Source organism: Dendropsophus ebraccatus, chromosome 1 (genome assembly GCF_027789765.1).
Source record: "Dendropsophus ebraccatus isolate aDenEbr1 chromosome 1, aDenEbr1.pat, whole genome shotgun sequence".
In the NCBI taxonomy this organism is placed as follows: Eukaryota; Metazoa; Chordata; class Amphibia; order Anura; family Hylidae; genus Dendropsophus; species Dendropsophus ebraccatus.
In genome coordinates this window covers 127,351,777-127,371,314 of record NC_091454.1, presented here as the reverse complement: position 1 = coordinate 127,371,314, position 19,538 = coordinate 127,351,777, and the positions used below count along the sequence as shown (strand labels likewise).

The 19,538-nt window shown below is 39.9% G+C and overlaps 1 protein-coding gene across 1 annotated transcript in view; it reads left to right on the top strand.

The window, feature by feature from the left end:
- CAMK1D (calcium/calmodulin dependent protein kinase ID) overlaps positions 1-19,538 on the top strand; it is a 253,457-nt gene that overhangs the window by 113,685 nt on the left and 120,234 nt on the right. The window contains exon 2 of the mRNA XM_069956192.1: positions 8,161-8,292. Within this exon, the coding sequence (XP_069812293.1) occupies positions 8,161-8,292 (132 nt within the window). The remainder of the gene's footprint in view (positions 1-8,160; positions 8,293-19,538) is intronic.

Here is a 19,538-nt window from a genome sequence, read left to right as displayed (position 1 = left end):
TACAGAAGTCTTAGATAAAATCTCAATGTTTCTTGTAAAATTTTTTATATGCAGCCGATTGCTGTATCATCAGTAAACAAATCAATGATCCGTACTGATTTGTGGGCACAAGCTTGGGACTAATCCATCATGACTGTGAGTTCAATACCTTATCATTTCTTTGTCACTCAGCAACCAAAAGGACACAGAAAGGCATTGGCTTTGTTTGAAGCAGTTTTAAAGTGGTATTCATTTTCTTTTTATCAGACAAAGAAGTCATATCAAAGTAGTAGAATTATCTGTTTACATAGAATATGTTGTGTGATTCAGATATCACGTAATTTTACATGTCTTTTTTTTCTTGAGTGACCTAAAACATTTGTAGCCATTCTTTTCATATTGCTTCATAGGTAGGTGTATGGCAAGATGTTAATAGGGACAATTATCAATGTGTTACCTGCATAGTTCACACAGGATAACCAGTAGCAATATTTACAGCTATTAGCAGGTAGTCTCCAATGTGCTAAAGAGTCTTTTTTTTTTCTTATTGACCACTTTCTAAATCAACTATTGGTACACTCATGCGGTTAGAGTTCTAATGCCCCTTTATACATATATTTTAAAGCTTAGGGAATTAAATATTCTCAAATGTCTTTGGAGCTTGTGGCAGCCCTGTGGGTTCATAACAGCAGGTTAGAGTCTTCTAACCTGCTGTTAGTTTCTCTTTAAGATATGACAACATGATAGCCACATGGGTACAAGGGCCAGGGGTATCAGGTATCATGTGTCCTAGACACAATTCAATGTCTCTTCAAATCTGCATATCTGGTATTGCCATTCCACAAATGATAGCAGGTGACTGCTGAAGCTACTTCCAGGAGATCAAGGATTTTGCTGTGATTAGGTTTAGTCCAGATCAGATTTACTTCCTAGGAGTGAACTTGTTGGCAGATGGAGGTTCAGGTGTTTTATGCCATTTTGTAAGCAATTTGTATTGGTATTATTATTATTATCATTATTATTATTATTATTATTATTATTATTATTAGTAGTAGTAGTAGTAGTAGTAGTAGTAGTAGTAGTAGTTAAAAAAAAAATCCAAGAGATGATTTGAGAATTGTTACTAATGCATCTGAAAGAGATACAGTACATTGAGCTCCTTCCCCTTTGGCCTGCTTGAGACCTGATGGTTTGAAAACAAATGATATAGGTGGGAGATTTTTCTTGGGAAAGGTTGGCATGCTGTAAAGTCTGAGGTCATAAGGAGAAATGTTGCACTAAAAGTCTTAAACAGCAATGTTTAAAATGTTCAAAGTGGAGGAAGGTGAGGTGGAGAAAAGGTATTAGGGACCTAAGGGTGGAGTCATCAGGAATCCTTCTCTCTTTGAATTATTGAGAGATAGATATTTTTTCAAACGCTATCACATGTGATGGAAAGTAGGGTGAGAGGATCCCATCACTGCAGGTATCAAACTGCCAATTATGTGTGGAAAGAGAGTGGGATCTCAGGTGGGAAAAAGAGCCTTCCAGAAGTCAAAGTTCCTGTGAAATAGATGTGATGAGTCAAGTGATTTAGCCCTACTTTGTGTTGTAAGCCAGAGATCCCTGGGCGGATCACCCGCTTCCCGAAGCCGCTGCTGTAGATTCAGAGAGGGTCTCTGAACTGACAGGCTGCTCAGCCAATCACTGGCCATGGTAGATATGACCGGAGAGAGTGGCACATGCTGCTGCTGTGCTCTCTCTCTCCGGCTATATCTCCTGGTCACAGTAGGTCTCAGCAGTGAGACCCACTGTGACAAATAACGTTTGACAGGTTATTTTTAATCACATAGGGGGAGATTTATCAAACATGGTGTAAAGTGAACCTGGCTCAGTTGCCCCTAGCAACCAATCAGATTACACTTTGCATTCCTCACAGACTCTTTGGAAAATGAAAGGTGGAATCTGATTGGTTGCTAGGGGCAACTAAGACAATTCTAGTTTACACCAGTTTGATAAATCTCCCCCATAGACTCTTTTAAATGGTTAGCAAGATCAGCAACTGAACAACCATCTGGTTGTCAAGAAGAGATTTGTTTAGCTAGCGCTACATTAAAACCACATTTGCCCATAAATTTTTTTCAAATGAAGCAGCATTAGAGATGAGGGAACCGGGTTCGGGCGTTCGAGTCGATCCGAACCTGAACGTTCGGTATTTGATTAGCTGGGGCTGCTGAACTTGGATAAAGCTCTAAGGTTGTCTGGAAAACATGGATACAGCCAATGACTATATCCATGTTTTCCACATAGCCTTAGGGCTTTATCCAACTTCAGCAGCCACCGCTAATCAAATGCCGAAAGTTCGGGTTCGGATCAACTCGAGCATGCTCGAGGTTCGCTCATCTCTAAACAGCATCAAACTCACCAAAAACATACACTACTGTTCAAAAGTTTGGGGTCACCCAAACAATTTTGTGTTTTCCATGAAAAGTCACACTTCTTTACCACCATACGTTGTGAAATGAATAGAAAAAAGAGTCAAGAAATTGAAAAGGTTAGAAATAATGATTTTTATTTGAAATAACATTGTTTTTACAACAAACTTTGCTTTCGTCAAAGAATCCTCCTTTTGCAGCAATTACAGCATTGCACACCTTTGGCATTCTAGCTGTTAATCGGTTGAGGTAAGCTGGAGAAATTGCACCCCACGCTTCTAGAAGCAGCTCCCACAAGTTTGATTGGTTGGATGGGCACTTCTGGCGTACCATACGGTCAAGCTGCTCCCACAACAGCTCAATGGGGTTCAGATCTGGTGACTGCGCTGGCCACTCCATTACCGATAGAATACCAGCTGGCTGCTTCTGATGTAAATAGTTCTTGCACAATTTGGAGGTGTGTTTAGGGTCATTGTCCTGTTGTAGGATGAAATTGGCTCCAATCAAGCGCTGTCCACTGGGTATGGCATGGCGTTGCAAAATTGAGTGATAGCCTTCCTTATTCAGAATCCTTTTTACCCTGTACAAATCTCCCACCTTACCAGCACCAAAGCAACCCCAGACCATCACATTACCTCCACAATGCTTAACAGATGGCGTCAGGCATTCTTCCAGTATCTTTTCATTTGTTCTGCATCTCACAAACGTTCTTCTTTGTGATTCAAACACCTCAAACTTGGATTCATCCGTCCACAACACTTTTTTCCAGTCTTCCTCTGTCCAATGTCTGTGTTATTTTGCCCATCTTAATCTTTTTCTTTTATTGGCCAGTCTCAGATATGGCTTTTTCTTTGCCACTCTGCCCTGAAGCCCAAAATCCCGCAGCCGCCTCTTCACTGTAGATGTTGATACTGGTGTTTTGCGGGTACTATTTAATGAAGATGCCAGTTGGGGGCATGTGAGGCGTCTGTTTCTCAAACTAGAGACTAATGTGCTTATCTTCTTGCTTAGTTGTGCAAGGCGGCCTCCCACTTTTTTTCTACTCTGGTTAGAGCCTGTTTGTGCTGTCCTCTGAAGGGAGTAGTACACACCGTTGTAGGAAATCTTCAATTTCTTAGCAATTTCTCGCATGGAATAGCCTTCATTTCTTTTTTTTTTAATCAGATATTTTTTTATCAAAAGTTTTCCCTTTTTTTTAACAGCTTTACACAAAAAACAAGCAACAAAACACTTAAAAACATTGCCAAGCATAGGAGAAAAAGAAACAAACCAATATTGTGTAGTTCCCCACGCAGGAGGCAACAGCTATAGAAAGAATTGGTATAAATACCACAGTATATGTAGTAATTTGCTGAATCTAAACCTTACGTGTATATATTTAATGACAACCATTTTAAGAGTTAATTTGAAAACAAAACAGTTCTGTCTCGCCACTTCGTCCGGGGCCTTCGTAGAGAGACTCCATATATCTGCATTTCACTCCTATGACTGTACATACATATTAATTCATGACATTGCTGAGAGGGAGTGGTGGTCGTCTACAACTCTGCAACAGCACCCTAGACGGGAGGCCCGGGGTGTCCACCCATCTTCCCCATATTTTCTCAAATTTTTGAGAGCACTTTCTTTTAATATACACAGCACGCTCTAGCCTCAGGGTGTTATTCATTTTCTGTATAAATTCTTGTTTGGTGGGTGGGACACGCTGTATCCAGTGGGCAGCTATAACCTTACGGGCTTGGTAAAGCATTCTCTGCACAGCTATGAGAGTATGCTTATCCTCATCTGGGAATTCGAGGATCCCCAGTATACACGCCCTGGGATCAAAAGAAAGGCTCACCGAGTAAGCCCTCCTCACAATGTCCACAACCCCCCTCCAGAAGTTCTCCAACTGTACACATCCCCACATCATATGGAATAAGTTTGCCTCCTCAGCACCACAACAGGGGCAATTAGGTTCCAGCCTCGAGCCTATCCTATGTAGGAGGATTGGAGTCTTATACACTCTGTGAAGGAGATACAGTTGTGAGAGACGCTGTGCCTCACTTAGGGATACCTTATTAGTGAGTTCAAGCATGTCAGTCCATTTATCATCTGAGATGTCTCCCACATCCGCTTCCCATTTATCTTTAATAGAGAGGGGGTGCTTTTGGAGGTGTTCACATAATAAGTCAGCATATATTGTCGATATAAGACCCTTGGCCGAGTTGTCAGTAGAGACATATGCTAAGGAGACATGTGAGGGGGTAGCCATTTGTCCAGTACGTTCTTGGGCCGTGTATGCATGGCGTATCTGGAGGTATTGGTAGAACTGCGTGTTAGGGACATCATAAGTCTCCCTGATATAGTCAAAGGATATAACATTATCCTCCTGTTTTAGTTGATGCAGATATACTATACCTCGTCTTTTCCATGGGGAGAATCCCTCCAATTTAAAAAACTCAGGTAATTGTGGATTCCGCCATATTGGGGTATAAATTGTGAATCCAGTAAGGTTTAGTAATGCCTTGGCCTTGTCTGGAAGCGGGTGTAAGGGCATAACAGATTTAGACCAGTTTATTAATAGACCGGATCTACGGCCAAACTGCTCAATAAGCGAGATAATCACTGGTAAGGACCTGTTAACATCATGAACGTATAGCAACAGGTCATCTGCGTATAAGGATGCACGTTCCTCCCACGTTCCCCTACGGAAACCCTCTCAAATCTGGTCTGGACCGCAGTAGGCATGCCAGGGGCTCTATTGTGAGTGCGAAGAGGAGGGGTGACAGGGGGCAACCCTGCCTGGTGCCCCTCCTCAACGCAAACCCACCTGATATCCCGCCATTTGCCCTTACTTTAGCCCGAGGCTGGGAATAGAGGAGCTGCACCCAGCCTATGTATCCTGGACCAAACCCCATTTTCCGCATGACTGCCCACAGGAAGGCCCACTTGACGCTATTGAAAGCTTTGGCAGCGTCGAGTGAGACCACTGCCGGACAACCACCCTCCCCCGCCCCAAGCTGGATGTTCATATACAGTCTACGGATGTTAAGGGCTGTTAAGCGATCAGGCATAAAGCCACATTGGTCTGGGTGGATCAGTGATGTGATGACCTGTGTTAGGCGGTTCGCCAACGCCCACGCGAGGAGCTTAACATCATTATTTAAAAGGGAGATGGGTCGATAAGACCCGGGGTCTGTTAAATCTTTACCAGGTTTCAGTAAAACCACAACCATAGGTTCTCGCATGGATGGCGGCAAAAGCCCAACCTCAAGTGCCTTTTTATAGACCTTTAACAGCTGTGGGAGAAGGAGTTCCTGGTGTAGTTTGTAGAACTCGGCAGGAAAGCCATCGCAACCAGGGGCTTTTTCATTGGAAAAAGACTGAAGGGCTTCCTCCAGCTCCTCCAACTGCAAAGGTGCCTCAAGTAATTCTATTTGGTCGGCAGTCAGACTAGGGAGTGGGATGGAGTGTAGGTATTGCTCTATATTTTCCTCTGAGACCTGCAAAGTGGATTTATAGATCTCAGGCCTTATACGAATAAAATATTTTCAAAAACAGCGATTGCCAATATTTTTATGTACATTAGGACCATCTGTGCCATAACAGGGCCTTTTAGCCTCATAAATGTCCCCCATACTGTTAAAAGGAGTGCAAACATATCCAATTGTATGTTGCATATATCTGCCATTATAGGAAATATGTTTGCCAATATAGAAAACTAAAAAAGTACACCTTGAGGCTGCATTCACACACAATCTATTTTAGGCTGTTTGACAGACACCTTATAGGATGGCCGGCATTTTGAGGTCAAATAAGGACTTTTATTTTATGATAATGGCTTTGGTTGTATAATCATAGTCGTTATTTGGCCTTAAAATGACAGCCGTCATAAAGAGGCTGAAAAAAGATGATGTGTGAACGTAGCCTAAGGGTGTGTTTAAACGTTTCAGATGTGTTGTGAAATTTCAGGGCAGATTTTAGTAGCTGATTTGATTCTTCAATCTTTACATAACATAACATTTGCTAAGGATGTCAACAATAGAGCTCAGTCCTGTAGCAAAATGTAACATTACATTTTCATATTTTATGTAACTAGGTACAACATTATGTAATTAAGGCTCTGCTGCCTTTTACCTTTCCCAGAATCTCTTGAACAGATATAAAGAAAGTAGGGGGAACCTAGGAGCTCACTTCATCATTTTTATACAGTGCACTGAACTCTATAGTGAACATTATATGCATAAAATTATATGCAGCTAAATGTAGCTAAATGTAGCAGAACTATAATTATGCCTTTGTTTAAAATGAATGGCTACAAAGTGTGTTGTAGGTGCTATTTTCTTTAAATACTGTTAGTTACAGTATTTGGATCCCATTCTAGAAGTTGCAGGGTGTAAACCAAAGCCATTGCTTCAGCTGTGACTTGAACTGGCAGAATTCAAAACACAGATGATGAACCTGAGCGTACCATATGCCACAAAATAGTTGTCATGTTAGCCTTTACAATCTATTCATGAGTCAAGATATCCAGTAACCATATACTGTATATACTGTATAATGAGCATTTTCTAATGGTTAATATATCTTTATGGTTTATCAGTGCTGAACTGTATATTCACTGACAGCTACATTTTGTTCAGCTACAAGTTCATTCAAAGTACTTGCATCTAAGATAAGGTGTTACCAATACATTTGTATGGAGAAATTAAGTTTTCTGAAGTTTTTTTTTTTAATAGCTGCACTACTGACTGAGACAAAGCTGTGGTGGCATTTAAAGGGAATCTAGCAATGGGAAGAGACCCTGATATGAGCACATACTGTACCTTAGATACAGAAATGTCTGTGGCACCCTTCTGCTGTGGACAAGTGCTCTGTGGAAGCATTAAACAGCTACCATTAGTTTTACTTAGCAATACACAAACCATGAAACACTAGACATAATAGCTCTGCCAATGCAAAGCTGATAAACCAGGACTTCAGATAAAATAAGAACAAGTTGTGCAACGCATTATGTAAACAATTATGTGAAAGATTAGTTAACAATTGGTTTTTAAGAGCCTAAGATAATCCATGTTGGCCATAAACACACAACTACAGATGGTATTAAAGTAATATCTCTAAAAATTATTTTGTGAGTGATCTCTGTATATGACTCTATAGTAAAAGGGTCAATATGACAAAGTGGATCCATATATCCATATTATGGCACCCATAGAATAGGCCCATACTTTATTGCTGTGAATGAATGGAGCCTTGACCGCCCCTGCACAACCATTGCGGCATATGGGTAGGAAATAAGCTGGGATACCCCTTCAATCACAATATTGTTAATAAAGGATAATTTTTGTTTTCTTTGTTCAAAATGTGCCTTAAATTGTACAAGACTATTTTGGTTCACACAGTGTATGTTGTAAGACAAGAACGGCTGTTGTTGTTTAGTAAAACAATGGCCGTTCTTGCCTTAAAATAATGCACTGCATTGAACTATATGGGAACAACTGTCACTGTTCACACACTATATTGAACAACGGCATCGTTCCCCTTCTGCCTCACAAATAATACATTGCATGGACTTCAATGGATAAATTGATTGCAGGCACACCCAAATGTGCCCACAATCCAAATAAAATAAAATGATGTTCCTCCATCGGCTGCAGGAACATGTCAAACAGCGGCTGTTGTTTATACTTATTGTGAACATAGCCTTACACTTCTCTATACAATGTAATATACCAAAAGCTCTAGCAGAATAACCAATGCTATTATTTTGATTTCTCCATAGGGGAGCATTTTCAGAAGTCGTTCTAGCTCAAGATAGGACAACTGGTAAACTTTTTGCTGTGAAATGTATTCCAAAGAAAGCACTAAAGGGGAAAGAAAGCAGCATAGAAAATGAAATTACTGTTCTGAAGAAGTAAGTACCTATGATATCAAATGACAAAAGAAAATAACAATTTCTCGGATAAATAGGAAATATGCAAAGCTGTTTTTAATTTTTAAGCACACTTACCTCCTCCGGTGAACATAGGTCAATCATCCAAGAATAATCGTAACAATTTCACTCGGGACTGACATTATATTTGGGGTGTTAGTTAAAGGGGTTGTCCAGGACTTCTCAATAAACTAGCATTACATTGACTTTTGTGGGTATTGTATGTTCTATTTACACTTTCATTATTTATTTCTCAGTCACAGTCACATGAGCACTCTGTCTGTGATTTGTTTACTTCCTGTGATGTCATGTTTAGTATCTGTCTCCTATGTTTCTTCCCCTGAACATGATCACAGGTGGAGTCATCAGGTGGATGGGGCAGGTGTCCCTCTTATTGGCTGGCTGGAATGTCACATTGATTTTAGCTGTGCTTCTGTAGGTGAAGCTAATATTGGAGCTCAGTAGAAGCTGTAGCAAAAAGGGCAGCATGAAATGGAGGAGAGCAAGGGCTGATAGCCACCTTGAGGGTGGTTAGCTGGTTAGTCTTGTTGTCTTGTAGTCTTAGAGTCCAACAAGGTAGCTATCAGCCCTGCTCTCCTCCATGTCATGCTGTCCTTACTGCCGCAGCTTCTACTGAGCTCCAATATTATCTCCGCCCTGAGGGGCAGGGATAAAATCAGTGTGGAATTCCAGCCAGCCCATGGGAGGGACACCTCCCCCACCCACCTGATGACTCCACCTGTGATCATCTTCAGTGGACGGAACAGGAAACAGAAATTTTATGCGACATCAAAGGAAGTAAAGAAATCACAAGCAGAGTGGTCAAGTGACTGAGCCTGAGAACACAAGAAGAGCTAGAAATAAATAATCAAAGTATATAGAACATACACCACCCACAGAAGTCAATGTATTGCAAGTTTATTGAAAAGTCCCAGACAACCTCTTTAATTTCTATTGTGTGGAGAAAAACTGCTTATGAGGGGAAGATCCTGAACCAAAGAAGCACAGGCTTTATTAAAGGGGTAGTCCCATCTTTACTAACATAGTTAAACTTATAGGACCTGTTAAGTTAAAAATTTTTGCAGATACATTAATTTAGCAAATGTGGTCGTCTGACCACTGTTTTTAGAGCAAAGTGGTTGTTGGCAACCTTGACAGTGAGCTGTCAACAATGGGAGGGAAAGAGCAGACATACCAGGGAAGAAAGCAAGTTTGCTAAACGATCATATTTGAAAAAATATTTAACTTGATGAGCCCTACAAGTTTACCTATATTAGTTGAGATGGGAAAAGCCCTTAAAGGGATATTCTAAGAAAATATTTTTTTTTAATTCTTGTTGGGCATGATTTAAAAATAAGCCACAAGCTATGCTTACCCACTCTGGTCCCCTGCAGCTTCCATTTAATGGACATCTGGTCCCCCATTGTCTCTTCTCCATGTTTCTGAGACAAGTAGTCAGAGCAGGACTGCCTGCTCAGCCAATCAGTGACTGAGGGAAAGGGGGGCACTGCAGATGCCTTTAGAAAATTTAAAATAACCCTTCTACAATTACAGTATTATGTTAAGATCTTCTACCCTCATCTTCTATTTCCTAGTAATTTTTAGTAGGAAGCATTTTTTATATATAGAAATAGAGCACCTTCATCAAATAAACAAACATAGTTTCAGCTGTAACATCGGATTTTATTGTGCCTTCTTACGGTATATCTAAGATCCTCCACACTGAAAATCTGCTTCTCCTGGCATCACATGTTGTGTTCATTCTGTTTTTATGGAAGCATGGCTAGCCAGAGTCCATATGCTCAAGTGGATTTATGTAAAAAATTGGAAAATAAGCACGACAATCTAAGTGAGTGCTTATTTACATATCTCTTTCCAGATTCTCCCACTACAGCAGATGCTCAGTATGATCAGAGTGTCCATACGTGACTTTTCTGCCATTTCTGCAATTATATCATATTACTTCACTCTTCCAACATATTATTTCATATATTTTGAATATTTAGTAATTTTTTAGAATACTTTAGTAGTATGTGTTTTTTTTAAAGAGGAACTCCAGATAAGAAAAACTTGTTTTCTATTAAAAGTACATTAAAAGTTATATAGATGTGTCTATACAATGTATTACCATATCTGCGTGGTTCTGCCACACTGGTAGCTGATAAAAATCCAGGAAGTGAAAAAAAATGCCCCCTGTGCCAATTCACATTGTCTCCAGCACCTTCTGCTATCCCCCCTTAGGAGACAAATTTTACATGCCTCTGTCTCACATTGTGTGTGTTTGCTGATGATACAGACAGGTGGGAGGGCGTGATATCACAGGAGGCTTGGCTGGATCCCCCAATCCCCTGAGTGATACACCATCTCAGGCCAGCCAGAAGCAGGTGCAGCGCTAATTGTAATGGTTGGGGGCTGTGATGGTCAGCTGAGAGAAAGCATTGCATTCTGGGAAATGCTAAACCAGGAAAGGCAGAAACACAATACAGAGCAAAACCCCCCAAACAAATGGATTTTTGGTAGTTTCAAAACTGGGATAGACAAGTAAGTAATGCGTTATGCTTCTGCAGAAGTTTCATTTTTTTTAACCTCTACCCGGAGTTCCCCTTTAAACTCCTTTACCTCTTCAAATGGTGCTATGTATAGTACAAATGACTCCGTAAAAAAGTGTGTCCAAGAAGTCGTATTTTTAGTCTGAATATATTTTCTAATTTGAGCAGCTGTACAGTCTCCTCACATCAGTCACTATAGACTGTCTATGTCATATATGTTTTGTAAATGTGAAGGCTAAAAAGTAACTAAAAAGTAAATTTATCTATATCCTCTTTTCTGTTTCCCAGGGCTTTTCCACCAGCCCCTAGCTTCCAAATAGACAGTGGACAGGCAGATGGTGGTGAACATCCATTCATATAGACGATGCTGGCATATATTACATTGCCACTGGAGACAATGGAAACTCACCATGGCACACAGTATATTACTACCACTGGGATTAAGCTACCAGCTTTTACTAGGAAAAAGTGTTAAAATACTTTATTAAAAAAAAACAAAAAAACTTCTTTTAACATTTTCATTTATAATATTTCAAGTCATTTTTAGATCACTCATTTAATGCTCTACAATAATACACATTTCCTAGTATACCCTGCCTTTGTGTTGCAGAGGGGGTGGGTTTTTGGATCATAGAGTGCCATCCACTTTCTAATTGCCTAGATGCCAAAGTCGCTATTGACGACAGTACCAAGGGGGATAAATAGTTAGTACTGTACTTGGCTAGGCACACTATTTTTTTTTTTTTTTTAAACTTAAGGTTCTGCATCAGGGTGGATCTCGCCTGCTCGGGGATTCTCAATTCCAATGAATATTTATAATGGACTAGCGGTATGAATACCTGTGATCAGACTTATCTCTAAACCCAGCTGCTGATGATTGGTGTCAGTCGTACTAAGGCACCAGCCATACAAGAAGCAGACTTATCTCCAGAGCCCACTCCATTAGTTAGTTGGCACTCTTTAGGTTCAGCGGTGCATGTGGATAGGGGCAGTCCCCAGATAGTTAGGAATGAGATATTCCCAGCACTTGCTTTTGCTTAAAAACAGCTTGATGCTTTATTCAATCAACTGAAAGGTAAATGCTCATCTCCTGGATGCACTTTGGTCCATCCATAGCTTCTGTCAGCTGTCATCTAGTATTCTAAACACCTGTTAGTATGACTAATATTTACTTATGTAGTTTCCTTTTACTTATTTGTAACAGTGGTTGGAATAACTACTTTATTTCTCAATAGTTTCTTAGTAACTATGACCTCTACAAGGTACTCACTGTGGGTTTTCTCATACCTCGAGTAGACAACAATGAGCAGAACTCGCTGCATTCACTGTACCATAGAATATTAAGCACAATCATTACGTTAGATGCCTTTGCATTAATCTCTTTTTTTTGGGCAGCAAAATTCTCTAAAAGAATTTGCAATCATTATGTTACAATATAATGTCCTAACTGGTGTCACATCAGTGACATTTACTTGACCAGTTGTGACATATATTATGTCTGTTGGGAAATCAGTAATTAGTGCATTTAAAGTATTGAGTAACAGACATTTGTTTACATTAGCTTTGTTACACAAGCAAAAAAACATAAAATTATTTATTATTAGTGTCTAGAAAAACATATTGAGAAAATAGGACAGGCTGATGCCTATTAACAATACAATATGTCTGCACTTAATTCTGCGCTGTCACGGCAATGGCGCTGTGGCACAGCCATAAAGCACATTTGAGCCCCTACCTGTCGTCTGGTGTCTGACAGGTTTGGCTCACACACAATACTGGCTGCACTGTGTGCAAGCTGGGTGTCCCTCTGACTCCAGCAGACAGGTAGTTGTGCAGGAGACAGGGCTATCTCATTTCCTGCATTTACATAGTAAACTTCCAGTTTAATATATAGATTCATAGCTTGCTGATATATCCTGTTGTTTTCAGTGGAGCCCATCTTCTACCTCCATGAGAAATTGTGTGTGTTCTTTCAGGCATTATATCTTTACCACCTGTAGTGACAGCTCAGGGTTGGAGTGAAGACTTAAGGCCCTATTACACGAAGCGTTTATCAGCTGTATTTGTCCGATATCAGCCATTACGACCAATAATTGCTTAGTGTAATAGAAGACAACAATCAACCAACATGCATGATATCGGCTGATCATTGTCTTTCAACATGTTGAAACTTTAGTGATGAGGATAGCAGCAATATGTTGCTGTCGCCATGTGCAATAGAAGTGGCGGCAGCAGACCGCCGCTATCTTCTATGGGCTACCTGGACGACCTAGCGATCACCCGGGCAGCCCCCCTGCAGCTCCCCGCTCGCTGCCTACGTGTGTAATAGCGCCGGCAGTGAGCAGAGAAAGAGGAGCCAACGAGCGGTGACCTGACAGTTTCGGTGCTTATTTGCTCCTCTAAATCACTCTGTGTAATAGGGGCTTTAGCAGTTCACAGTGTTTAGACCACTGACAAGAGAAAAGTCCTGAAGCAGGGCAGGTTTCTCAGAAAACAATACAGTGTATGTTGGGCCCCATAAACTAGTGGCCTCATGCAAATCTAATCATCTGCTCTTTAATCCTGTTCTAGAGTGGCAATAGACCACACAGCCATCCTACAAGGTAAAGTTTAAAGGAAACTGATCACTGCCAAAATGCCCAGGAAGATATATGTACAGCGTTACTGACACCTATTAGCTTTGCATTCCCACCCCAAGCGTGGTGTGTTAACGTCCTGCACCGTATGTAAATTACCCTCAACTAGTCATGTTAGCGTTCGTCAGCGCCAAACTGGTCATAGATGGTGCGCTCGAGTTGGCTGTAATGCTGCCTTTCTGGGAGCATTGGCACCCAGGGATGCCAGCAGGAGGATCCTGCATTGAGAATCATGCCCAGAGGGGCTGTTCCTGGACACTGACGCTCCCAGAGAGACGAGATTTCAGCCAACTCTAGCGCACCATCTCTAACTAGTATGGCGCTGAGAAATGCCCACATGACTAGTTGAGGTTAATTTGCATATGGCGCGGGACATAAAACTATATATAAACTATATTATAAACTTTATTTTCGGGGGGTATATGCAAAGCTCATATTTGTCAGGTACATGTTTGGAAACAGTGCTGGGGGCTTCATTACACTCTACATATCACGTCCTGGGCATTTTGACAGTGATTGGTTTCCTTTTAGGGCAATGACTGCAAAGCAATGCAAGGCTGTCTATGACAACTGAACATCAGTATTTCTTCACAGGCAATGCATTTTACTTAAACTTGATGTCAGAGATTATAATGGCACACATCTCCTGACTGCCTCATGGAAGTGTCCACGTAGGTGTATTTGCTGCTGAAGTTCAGACAGTAGGAGGATTTTTCTAATTTGCAAATTTCAGACTGTATGGCCTGCAGCATATGATTTTTAATGTATAACTGGAAGTTCATTTTAGCAAGTGCAGTTGACTTTTAACTCTTTAAATAATTTTAACCATTGTAAATACAGTATGTCAGTCTGACACCAAACTTGGAAAAGAACATGTCCAGTCTTCTAGGTTAACCCCTTCTCATCAGTAATCCATATATATATGTTACTACTGCACATACCCCATTCAGTAGGAATTTATATATATGTTCCTGACTTCATGGGGTTACTGATGTGTGCAAGACCACTGCAGTGAGAGCGGTCCCGCACACATCAGAGGTAATGAGAGACAGCTGCGATCCCACAGCTGCGTCTCATTATCCCCTTGAACACTGCAATCTATAGCGATCGTGGCATTTAAGGTACTCAGTGACAAAACAAGCTTCGGGGGTGCCGATCGCATGTACCGACAGGCGGGGGTAAGCCTCTTACCTCCATCCTGCATAGATCGCCGATAACACTGATCTATGCTATGCTATGGCATAGCATAGATCAGTACATGCAATCTAATGACTGCATGTTGTACAGTAAAAAAAGGATTAAAAAAAAATTTAATAAAAAAAGTTTTTTAAAGTATTTAAAAAACCCTTATAAACCCCCCTCCAATAAAAGTTTAAAATACTCCCTTGCCCATTATAAAAATAAAAATATGAAATAAATAAACATATTACATATAGTAGCATGCAAAATTGTCTGATCTATTAAAATATAACATTATTGTTCCTGCACGGTGAAAGGCGTAAAAGGAAAAAAAAAAAAAAACCAGGATCGCTGATGTTATTAAATTATATATCAGAAAAAAATTTAAATCAAAATTTTTTTGTTACACCAATATGATATTAATAAAAACTAGAGATCACTAGAGGCACAAAAAATGACACCCCAACCAGCCCTGTAGGTAGAAAAATAAAAACGCTCTGGCTCTTAGAAGGCGGGGAGGAACATTGTATTCATTTGACCCAGACATCCGGGCATCAAAGGGCTCTGTCTTGAAGGGGTTAAAAGCCTTGTGAAAAAGACTGTAAGGCCAGGACACACTTCTTCTGGATATAGCAAATAAAAACTTGCTTCATCCTAAAGAAAGCACAAAACCTGATGGACTTCTGGCACAGGAAACATGCCATTAGCCTGCTAATTTACATGGCGTGGGTGCTAAGGTGTTACTCAGTGAAGAAAGAGACCTCTGTATAAAGGAATTTTAAATAAAATCCACTGCATTGAAGCATGGTATAGTTATTTTGGAAGGTAAAAACAAACATGGCAGCTAATCTTTTTTTTGCAATGACTTGACAATTATACACCTCTGATGTTTTCATACCCATTACCTGCGTGTTCCAGCACAACTTTTTGTTCTACTTCAGTGCTTTTTGTCTGTGTGGAAATAATGCAGAGCCAAGATTTATTCACACTTAGTTTCTATAAACAGACATACGATAGTTCTTTTTTTCTACCAAAGCATCTTTCTGACTCCCAGCTACTTTATGGCCCAGATTTATCCATCTCTCTGAGGCAAAAACTGGTGTGATTTGGCCATAGCAGCCAATGGCAGCTTAGCTTTTTTATCGTAATGAACTCTAGTAAAATGAAAGCTTTTTGACAATAAATAAACAGTATGTAAAATATATTTAATCTTATACTCCACCTTCTGGATCTAAGGTTGTGAATTGAGAATGTTCTCAACGACATGAGATCTGCAGGTTAGAGACCATTACTGTACTCTATATGGATATTTTACCATTATCCACTCATTTGGCTTTGGCCAAAATGACTCACTAGTTGTATAAATTTTCCATTGTAATTTTATGTATTTTTTTCATCAACAAATAGGAAAATCAAAACCTTGTTAGGCTAACAAGTTCCTGTTTATTTTAACAGAAATTATGTCTTAAAATATTATTTCATTGACATTGGAGCATAACTGATCCGCCTCTTTTCCGCTGCCTGCTGTTATGTAAGCAGCTTAATGAAACAACAAATCCTGTTTAATATAATTCAGTCCCCTCTAAATAAATTATTCCTGAATGTGAAAGCCATCGTTCTTCTTCAAAGCTTAGTACTTTTTTTTTTATAGGTTTATTTTAAGGATGTACATCAAACTAAAACAATCTGCATCCACACAAGGCTGTAAAATAAGCCAATTAATGTCCGCAGAGCCAATTTACACTTGTCTATGAAGTCAAATGTGCTCCTTTATTCAAGAGCATAAGGGTACCAGAATAACGAAGGCATTTATGTAGACTAGTCAATGTGGCTAAATGTAGTAAAGCCTAAAAAATGCAGTAAATAATGTAATTTTTTAGAATACATGATTACAAATATTGTGGAGCATAGACATTGTAGTGACAGACATCTTGGAGGTTTACTAATTTTTTGTTCAAATAAACCAAAAATTGGATTGGCGACAACTGTAATAGAATTTAGCAGACAGCATAAAATTCCTTATTATAGGGGTTTTCCCATCTGAAGACGTTAGACCCTATAAGATAGGGTATAGTAAAAGTATTGGTGGGGATCCGACCACGAGAACCTCCACAATCCCAAGATGGGGGGGGGGGGAATTGTGCCGAGTTGGCAGGTTAAATGGTGCTGGCAGTACAATGCCTATGTGCTTCACTCACTCCGGGAACAATTTTGTCCATGTTTACATGATCAGTGGAGACTCCCAGAGGTCAGACCCCCCCCCCACACACACACACACACACACACCATTCAACTTGGTATCTTGGTTGTGGATAGATGCTAACTTATTTAGAAAGGAATACCTCTGTACATTTTAAATACTAAAAGTGATGCTAGTCAACTTCTCCCAGGTAAAACAAGATAAAAAAAAAGGTTTTCTTATTTACCCATGATAACAGAAATTTCAGGCTGAAGTAAGAACTGTGTGTTACACATGAGAGAACAAAGCAAATCATTGCTATCCTAGGTGTCTCTGGAGAATTTAGTGATTTTGAGCACAACTACCATACAAATTGTTTCATTCTGTTTTATACCATGCCTGAAACTGTCTACCCTGACCAGGTTCTTGTAAGGTCTCTAAATAGCGTGTGTAATCCTTTCCCTATGGGAATCTACCAAGTGTACTTTCTTTCCCAAGCATTTTATCACATTTACTTGCACATTAAATGGTTTGGTTGCATGTGTGTTTCTCTAGGCACTCGAGCTTCTGTATAAAATGACTATATGTCCCCTAACACAAGTTATACTTCATTGCTAGCTATGCCATATTTTACACATGGATTTATTTATTATAAAAGGGAATAATAATGGTTGTATGATGGTTACATAGCTAGTAAGGTTATAAAAGACACATTTCCAAGGATAACTAAAGAAGAGGATTAACCCCTTGCCTCCGCAACCCTTAATGACCAGGGCCTATTTTTCAAATCTGACCTGTCTCTCTTTATGTAGTGATAACTCTGCGGTGCTTTTAACTATCACAGTTATTCTGAGATAGTTTTTTCGTGACATATTCCTCTTTATGTTTGTGGTATACTTTGGTTGATACATTCAGTAGTTTTTTGTAAAAAAACACAACATTTGCGCAAAAATTAGACAAAATTTACAATCCTTCATATTCAAAATTCTCTTTTCCTAAGAAAGATAGTCATGTCACATGAACTTTTTATTAATGCAACATCTACAACATGTCTGCTTTATGGTGACGTCATTTGGTGAATGTCCTTTTACTTTTTAGGATGTTAGAGGGCTTCGAAATTTTGCAGTGATTTTTAACATTTTCAGGAAAATGTCAAATTCTGATTTTATTAGGGACCAGTTCAGTTCTGAAGTGGATTTGTGGGGCCTGTATTATAGTTATCCCCGTAAATCCCTCCACTGTAAAAACTGCACCCCTCAAAGTATTCAAAGTAACATTCCATAAGTTTATTAACCCTTTAGGTGTTTCGCAGAGATTTAAGCAAGTTGGAGGGGAAATTTAAAATTTCAATGTTTCCAATTCCAATGTTTCTAGAAATCCCCCATATGTGGCCGCAGTGCGTCACCTGAATCAACCACAAGCCGCAGACATGACAGAGACTTGGTGAATTTTGGGGCCTTTTTTTATTTCAGGTTTTTTTTTAGCTATTATACCATGTCACAGAGGTCTTGTGGTGCCAAAATATTTGTGTAAGACAAGTTGAAGTTTCTATCGGTACCATTCGGGGGGACATGTGACACCCTGATCAATATTTATTTATTTTTTAATGAGGTGGTAGGAATAAAAAACACAATTTAGCAGGTGTTGTTCATCATTTTTTTTGTATCCTGTTTACTATACATCACATATGACATGTTATTGTTATTTGTCAGGTAGGTACAATTACAGTGATATCCATTTTATATTGCTTTTGTTATATTTTATGACATTTATTCTATACATACTGTTTGTGTCTTGCATATTGTAACAGCGGTAATATTTTTCTTTTTTCGCAAATGGAGTTACGTGAGGGATTTTGTTTTGCGGCATAAGCTGACATATTTAGTGATACACCTTTTGGGTACATATATCGGTTTGATAGCTTTTTTCTATATTTTATAGGGGGCGGGATTTACAAAAAATTTTCATTTTGGTTAGTTTTTTGTTTATTTTTTTATGGCGTTCATCGGGTGGGATAATTAATGTAACGGGTTAATAGACAGGGTCATTACGGACGCGGCAATATGTGTATCTTATTTATAGGGGATCATTTATAAAGGAGGGATGGAGAATATGTATATTTATTTATTTATTTTTATTTATTTATTTAATGTATTTAATTAATTAATTTTTTAATTTGTTTTAATTTATTTGTTTATGAATTTATTTATTTGTGTGTGTGTGTGTTTTTTTTTTATAACAATTGCAGATATATATATACAATGCATTACAGTGCATGATGTGTGCTGTAATGCATTATATAGTGAGGAGGGGGGGAGGAGCCGGCACGGGGGGGGGGGGGAGGTTGCAAGAGGAGGTTGACGGGAGACGGATTGGGGGGCGCACAGGGAGGGAGCCAGAGAGCGATGCGGGGGGGGGGGGGGGGGCGCAACACAGGGGGACGAGGACACGGGAAGGGAGAGGGAGTCGGAGCCGGTTCGGGCGGGGGGTAGGAAAGCCAGATCTCTGAGGGGGAGAACGAGGGAGCCAAAGCCGGATCGGCTGGGGGGGGCGAGCGTGAGCATGGGGAGAGAGAGGGAGGGCATGGGGAGGGAGAGCACAGAGAGGACAGTTTGGGGTACACCCGGAGACGGACCGGAGGATGATGGCAGTGGCGGCAGGAGGAGGCAATGTGCTGCAGTCTCC